This window comes from Gadus chalcogrammus, chromosome 11 (assembly GCF_026213295.1).
Source record: "Gadus chalcogrammus isolate NIFS_2021 chromosome 11, NIFS_Gcha_1.0, whole genome shotgun sequence".
Classification (NCBI taxonomy): Eukaryota; Metazoa; Chordata; class Actinopteri; order Gadiformes; family Gadidae; genus Gadus; species Gadus chalcogrammus.
Window position 1 is genome coordinate 8,537,556 of NC_079422.1, and position 7,652 is coordinate 8,545,207.

Here is a 7,652-nt window from a genome sequence, read left to right on the forward strand (position 1 = left end):
TGTGTGTCGTGTGTGTGCGTCGTGTGTGTGTTTGGTTGTGTGTGTGGTGTGATGTGTGCATGTGTGGTGGAATCGTCGTTGGCCGGAAGAGTAGGCAGGAGTAGGCTAGCGAGTGATGTGGTCAGGACCGCTCGTCACACCGAGAGAGAGAGGGGCGACAGTTTAGGGAAGGTGGGGTAGTCAGGACTTAAGTCACTTAACAGCGATGGTGCGAGAGCCGCACTGGAGGGAAAAGAACAAAGGTGGTGGATGAAAAAGAGGACAAAAGGAAAGATTAAAGGAGAGAGTTAAAAGGGAGAGGAGGCATCGGGGTTTATTCACTGATTTATGAGGAATGGAAAGTTGTGCCTTTTTTTTTTATCCAGAAATCAGGAGAAAGAGTGAGAAAAGGGACCGAAGAGAGGGAGACAAGGAGGAGTAGAGGGATACACTACAGACTTTAGTCCATAAAAATATGTATGCAGGAAAAACACAATTAAAGCATTAGAAGAGACATAGGAATTGTGTGGGAGTTTAAATAGAGTGAGAGTGAGAGAATAGAAGAGTGTTGGAGGGACAGAGCCAAAAAAATTAAGGAAGAATCTGGGACAATTAGGGGGGGATTTCCAATTTGGGGGGGCTTTGGATCCTAAGAGAATAAAGGAGAGAGAGAATATGAGAGAGAGACCTTGAGACACTATGAAGAGAGGGACTGAGAGACTGGAGGAAGCATGGATTTCTTCAAGGGTTGATCAGTGTTGCCCCCTAGAGTAGAGAGAGAGAGAGAGAGAGAGAGAGAGAGAGAGAGAGAGAGAGAGAGAGAGAGAGTTTCCTGGGGAAGAGGGGACATCCTGTGACAGTGACTCAACGCCCTACCCCCAACACACACGGTTGTTTACCCCATGTTACAGTCTGACAGACATTTCCTTTGCATACACACTCAATATGTTTGCTAACTGGAGATTGGGACACATGGAAAGAGTCTATCTTGTTTTCTCTGTAACAAGGAAAAAGCAGTTGTCATTACAAAGTTGTGTGCGTGTGTCAGTGTGTGTATGATTGTGTTTGTTTGAGTGTGTGTGTGTGTGACTGTGTGTGTGTGTATGTGTGTGTGTGTGTGTTTGTGTGTGTGTGTGTGTGTGTGTTTGTGTGTGTGTGTGTGTGTGTGTTGTGTGTGTGTGTGTGTGTGTGTGTGTGTGTATGTGTGTGTGTTTGTGTGTGTGTGTGTGTGTGAGAGAGCGAGCCTCAGGCAGTGAATGGGCAGGGAGTGACAGAGAGAGAGAGGGACGGATAAGAGAAAAGGGGGTGGAGCCTGCAAGGCCGGCCCCCCAGCAAATTGAGAGAGACATTCATACAGAAGGCATTAAGCAAGGCACACACACTCTGACGGCAAACACACTCACACCAGGACACACACACACCCAGGGACCCACAGCGCGGTTTGGAATAGTGGTCTGAGCGGAGAGGGAGAGGACTAACAACTACACCTGTCCCACACACACCTACTGCAACTCCTCCACATCCCCGGCCACAGAGGACGACAGAGGACTAGTTGTCCTTATGTGTGGCTTGGTGAGTCACCCGGTAAGAACACACTTTGTTACATCTTTCTCAATTTGTGCAATAAGGGGAAAAAGGGCTTCAGAGAAATGGTCTATTCTGTGAGAAATGAAGGCGCTTGGTCTTGTTTTGTGTGCTGTGTGCTGTGTTTTTGTATATTGCGTTTGATGGGTCACTGGTTGAATTGCCTGGTCTTCTCTCTGAGGTTTTCGTTTTAATCTGAGCAATTTTGGGAGATGTTTGAATTTGGTGCCTTTGTGATTTTATTAAGTTGTTTTTATTCTTTCGTCAAAATAGGTCAGAATTGATGGCTTGGTTGGTGAATGTATTACAATTTAATTTCAAGGAATACAATACATTCATTTTGTTGGCCATAATTAACTTGTATTATTTTGAGCTCATAACTGAGAGTTTAAGTAACTAAGTTAGTATGTGTGGACCTACACCACAGTATAGTTTATCTTTTTATTTAAATATTTATAACGTAGTATTGTCTGTAGCTGTCAGCCCGGTGTAGTGTTGACCTAATCTGTGATCTGCTTGGGGTGAATAGATAAATTCAGTGTCTTCTCCTTAACAGTTTCACTATTCGTTTGATACTTGCTTGCAGCTGTTATGCAAAAGAAGATTTCAGTGCTCATAGGCCTCCGAGCTCTCTTGTGAAATTATTTGGTAATATATTCTGAAGCGCCGTGCTGTTTTTGAGTTATGCAAAAAACATTGTTTTTTTGTCAACAAATACATCCGCTGCAAAAGTGAGAAAATGTTTTCATGGTATCAGAATTGCTATATTTGGAGATTTTTTTTTGTAATTATCTTGCCCTGATGGAGCTGGACAAAAAGTGGAAAAATATTATTTTTCAAATTTCTTATTTTTTTTTCAAAGAGAAGGGATATTTATCTTAGTGTTGATTTTAATATAATTAAAAGAAGACTTTGAAGTGGTCTGGTTCTATTTTTATTGGAGATTAAAAACAATTAACTTCTTTGAGTGGTTTTCTATTAGTGAAAATGGCCTGAATATGAAACGGCAAAACACTGCAGGATTTGTCTTACTTTCAGTTTGTTCTGATTGGATTTCTAGATGTATTTTTAATTGATACATTTTTGTGTGATTTTCCCTTTTTCCCTTCCATTTGACTCTGAAATTACGTGATATTTTTTCACTAGAACAGAGTCACCTAAGAGACGTGTGCGGCCGGCTACAACTTGTTTTGCGTGTGTTGTGTGCTTGGGATGATCTTGGGTGGGTTCATGTTTGAAGTTTTGTTTTTGCTGCTGTGGCCCCCCAAACGGAAAAGTTTTCTCTCCCTTCCCCACCATCCTACACCCACACACCCACATGAGATCTGTGTGTGTGTGTGTGTGTGTGTGTGTGTGTGATGATTTGCCGGTTCCGCTGTTGTGGCGTTCTGCTTCCAATTTTAGATCCATTGAGACACAGACGACACTTCCTTCCCCTGTCTTCTGCTCAGAGATATTCCCAAAAATAAACATCTGATAGACGCAAAGTCCTGCCCGAGGTCCATTGGCTGTCCCCAATTTACAACCATTTACATAACTGTTTCCGTCTATTTACATAACAGTTTACTCCCATTTACATAACTTAATTTGCAAGGTATAATAATTTGAACCATGCTCATTTCATCCCATCCATATAATTGTTTCCCCCTTATAGTTGTTTTTCCCTTTTTTTGTTGATTGGACGGTACCGCCTTCCAGACGCACACACACAAACACACACACACACACACACACACACACTGGAGATCACCACTCTTTTACACTCTCGTGTCTCACTTCACTAAAGCGCCCGCGTTCAATCCCACTGCGTGACAATGCACAATGGGTCTGCATGCGTCTGTGTTTTGGTCGCGTTGCTCAAACGGCAAAAGGAAAAGAGAAAAAAAAGACAATGGCTGAGGTTCCCACAGTATTAGCCTCTTGTTCTCACAGTGGCCGTAGCTCTGGCGTGAGTCACCTCGGACCATGGGCCTGAGTCACCAGATCTAATGGCTCTATCTGTCCCCCGTCTCCCTCTCCGCAGGCGACCTCTCATAGTTCCGCCATGTTGACCAGTGAGGGGGCCCACGCCATGGAGCACGACGACCACAAGATGGAAACTGACTCCCATCACCTCGCCAAAATGGCTGACACAGACACCTGCGCGGAGGAGGCCGGCGCCCAGGCCGGAGCCAAAATGGTCTCCAGTAGCTCGGAGGTGGAGCAAGCAGACATGACGCGGTGGTCGGAGGCGGAGTTTGAGGAGAAATGCACGTACATCGTCAAGGATACGCCCCGGGAACTGGGGCCGGAGAGCGAGGGTCTGACGCGGGCCGAAGCGTCGCTGCCACGCAACCTGTCCTTCAAACACCCGTCAGAATCCAAAGAGGTGAGACGCGCACACACACACTCACGGGCCGACGCACTCACAGACGGCGGATTTGAAAGCGGCATGCTGAGCAGACATTACACACACACACACAGCAGACATACGCATACATCAGACATTAAACCCACGCACACACGCTGGCTCGCTTACTCACAACAAACACCAATGTAGAAGAAGGGAAGCCGGCTGTAAATGTATACACACACACACACACTCGCACATCCAGTGAGTCAGGCATGGCTCATGCTGTGTGGAGATAGCCTGGGGTGGCTGTGGTGGGGAATCTGTTCAGAAATCCCAAATACACACGAGGGTCTTCTCTCTCTCCTTCTTTAATCGCTCTCTCTCTGTCCCACATAGTTAGTTTGACACCGTCTGATGAGGGAATACAAACGCATCTAGATAGTCTTTTTGCAAGTTGATACAGCCTACACCTCCTATGATCAGACGGTGATGAATGCCCATTAATCACCTTAACAGTTGACAACTGGTTAATCTGTGTTTGTGTGTGTGTCAGTGGGGGGGGGGGGGGGGAGGGGAGGGGGGGGGTGTAGCTGCCTGCTCTGAGGATCTGCTAAACCTCTTGCAGTAGCCCTCTCTACTGCTAGAGGGCGCCCAAAACACTCATGTAACACATGATGAACCGTTTCTTTTTTCTCTTTGGGGTTTTACCCTCGCAAAACGAGTGTGTTTTATAAATGCTGGTGTCCCTTGACCTGTAAAAAAAACACATAGAGCACCAGGATGTGGTGGATAAGGTTAGGAATTGCTAAACGCAAACAAACGAAACCTTCCAGGTGTCGATGGTGAACTGTGGGTCAACTTTAGATAAGCTATGGCACCGGCATGCAGAGAAGTGGGAAGTGACCAGATCATGTGTGTGTGTGTGTGTGTGTGTGTGTGAGTGTGTGTTTGTGCGTGTTTTCATAATGTGCCTGAGGGTGCATGACTCCAGCGAGGAGGTCAGCGTCCCTAGTGATTTCAGGTAAAGGGTCGGGGGCTTGCGGGTCGCTCGTGATTTGGGTTTGTTTGTAAGCTGATCAAAAGCCGCCGATAATAGATTTTATCATCAGCAGCTGCTTGCGTGTTGTTATCACTGGGAAATGGTGTGTGCGTGTGTGTGTTTGTGTGAGTGTGTATGAGCGTATTACATGCTGATATGCAATCAAGGCAAAAAAACATCTGAGCTTGGAGAACAGAGTTGAGATGGAGTGAATGAGAAAAAGAGAGAAAGAGGTGGAGAAGAAAGGGAAATAGAGAGGAAAGAGAGAGGAAGAGATTTGGAGAAAGGTTTAGAGTTGTTGTTTTAGCAGGGAGGGAGTTTATTTTGGGGATCGTTTTAAAAGGCTGTTAATAAGTGAACCCCCCCTCCAATTAAAGAGACATGGTCTGTTCCTTCCTATATTAGAATGGGGAAGGGGGGACTTCCCAAGTTTTTTAGAAAGAAAGAGGGGGGGGGTTTGAATGGGATATGCGTAAAGGGAAGTGAGGATGTGTGTGTGTGTGTGTGTGTGTGTGTGTGTGTGTGTGTGTGTGTGTGTGTGTGTGTGTGTGTGTGTGTGTGTGTGTGTGTGTGTGTGTGTGTGTGTGTGTGTGTGTGTGTGTGTGTGAGCCCCTGGCTCCTGTCTCATCTATATAATCCCTCGCTCCCTTCCTCCTTTCATTTCTACTCCACTTTTCTCTACCTCCACCGCCCTCTGTGTCTGCGTGTGTGTGGTTGTGTGTGTCTGTGCGAGTGTGTGTGTGAGAGTGTGTGTTTGTGTTTTTGCTCTCTAATCTCCATTGTCTGCGATGGGGACAGCGAGTGAGGAAACAAAAGAGTCATGCCTTTCAAGACCCCCCCCCCCCCCCCCAAATAGAGTTTGATGTGGTTGGGTGTGTCCCATGTGGTTAGACCTGAGAGGGAGAGACCCTGGTGGTTGCACGAGACAGGATTGGGAGGGGGGTGGCGTGGGGGAGTTTGTGTGTGCAAGCGCCTGTTTTATGCAGGTGATATGACGATGTATGTCGTGTGTGTTTGAGAGAATAAATATTAACACAAATGCTGAATGATTAACACCAATACCTAATAGCTAATACCTACCTAATATGTCCCTAACCCTTATTGCTGCGTGTGTGTTTGTGTAGGTGATTGGCGTGATCAGCAGAGAGTACATTCCTAAAGGCACGCGCTTCGGCCCCCTGGTGGGAGAGATCCACACTGCAGACAGTGTACCCAAGGACGCAAATCGCAAATACTTCTGGAGGGTGAGCAATCACACACACACACACACACAGACACACAGACAGACAGACACACACACACACACACACACACACACACACACACACACACACACACACACACACACACACACACACACACACAGGAAATAAGATGTGTCTGTGTGTGTCTGTGTGCTGTATCGGTCCACTAAACAAAGCGAAGCATTGGTGGAGCCACACACACACAGACGAACACACACGAACACACATGCGCGCACACACACACACACACACACACACACACACACACACACACACACACACACACACACACACACACACACACACACACACACACACACACACACACACACACACACACATATACACGCACGCACACACACACAGTAGCAGATACCTTCTTAAGTCTAGGGGAGTGGCGGAACGTGATGTCATCTTAAAACCAAGCACAGAAAAAAATTATAAAGTACACATCACAGTTCCTGTAAGTTGCCCAGCACGCGAACGCACACACAAACACACACACAATTGTTCCATCCATATGGTTATCTGACTGTGAGATCGCAGTCAAAGCCACACAAGCGCCGTGCCCGTAGACCACGCACACACCAGCACTCTGACTAAAGACGGAGCGAAAAAGAAAGGAAGACAGCGAGCTGGGTTTTGGTGGTTGTCGAGTGTGAGCAACACGGCAGACTAATTCTGTGACTCAACACTTTAGATGCGGCCGCAAAGAGAATCTCCTCTTTCGTCTCTCTCTCTGTCTGTCGCTGTCTCCTTACCCCTTTGCTCTATACCTCTATCGCTATTTCTCGGAGATGCACAGAGGAGAGGAACAGAGGGAGACGGTAAGAGAGAGATGGATAAAAGAGGAGGATGAGGGGGAAGTAGAAGCAAACAAGAAACGAGTGTAGGAAAATAAGGACCGACCCAGAACCTTAAGAAGAGCAAAGAGGTTCATCATTTTCTAACTTGTTCGGTTCACGTGCACATAACAGAACAACCACGCTCTTTTATGTTGTCGTTTTTTTCATACAACTCTGGCGCTTATGCTCATGTCATTTCTTCCTAACGTGTGCCGATCTCCATCCTCCCCGCCCTCCAGATCTACGCAGAAGGCGAATTCCAGCACTTCGTGGACGGTCTGGACGAGAGCCGGTCCAACTGGATGCGCTACGTCAATCCCGCCCACTCGGCGGCGGAGCAGAACCTGGCCGCGTGCCAGAACGGCAAGGAGATATACTTTTACACCGTGCGGGCCGTCCAGGCCGGGGCCGAGCTGCTGGTGTGGTACTGCCCCGACTTCGCCCACCGCCTGCACTACCCGCCCTCCGGAGAGCTGATGATGCAGAAACTAAGTAAGGAGAAGCTCCTCGAGTCCATGCTCCCAACGGGGGTTCTGGTGTACTGCCTCTGCTCCTAAAGCCTAATAATGTTTCAGCATGTAACCAGGTCTAACGCCTTCCGAAAGCTAGCCTTTCATTATCTACAAACA

General features: G+C 47.0%; 1 protein-coding gene across 1 annotated transcript in view; it reads left to right on the forward strand.

Moving 5' to 3' along the window:
• The first annotated feature begins 1,270 nt into the window (after positions 1 to 1,270).
• Positions 1,271 to 7,652, forward strand: part of prdm1a (PR domain containing 1a, with ZNF domain) — an 11,926-nt gene continuing 5,544 nt past the window's right edge. Inside the window, exons 1-4 of the mRNA XM_056601974.1 lie at positions 1,271 to 1,563; positions 3,587 to 3,931; positions 6,059 to 6,178; positions 7,263 to 7,515. Of these exons, the coding sequence (XP_056457949.1) occupies positions 1,540 to 1,563; positions 3,587 to 3,931; positions 6,059 to 6,178; positions 7,263 to 7,515 (742 nt within the window). The 5' untranslated portion in view covers positions 1,271 to 1,539. The remainder of the gene's footprint in view (positions 1,564 to 3,586; positions 3,932 to 6,058; positions 6,179 to 7,262; positions 7,516 to 7,652) is intronic.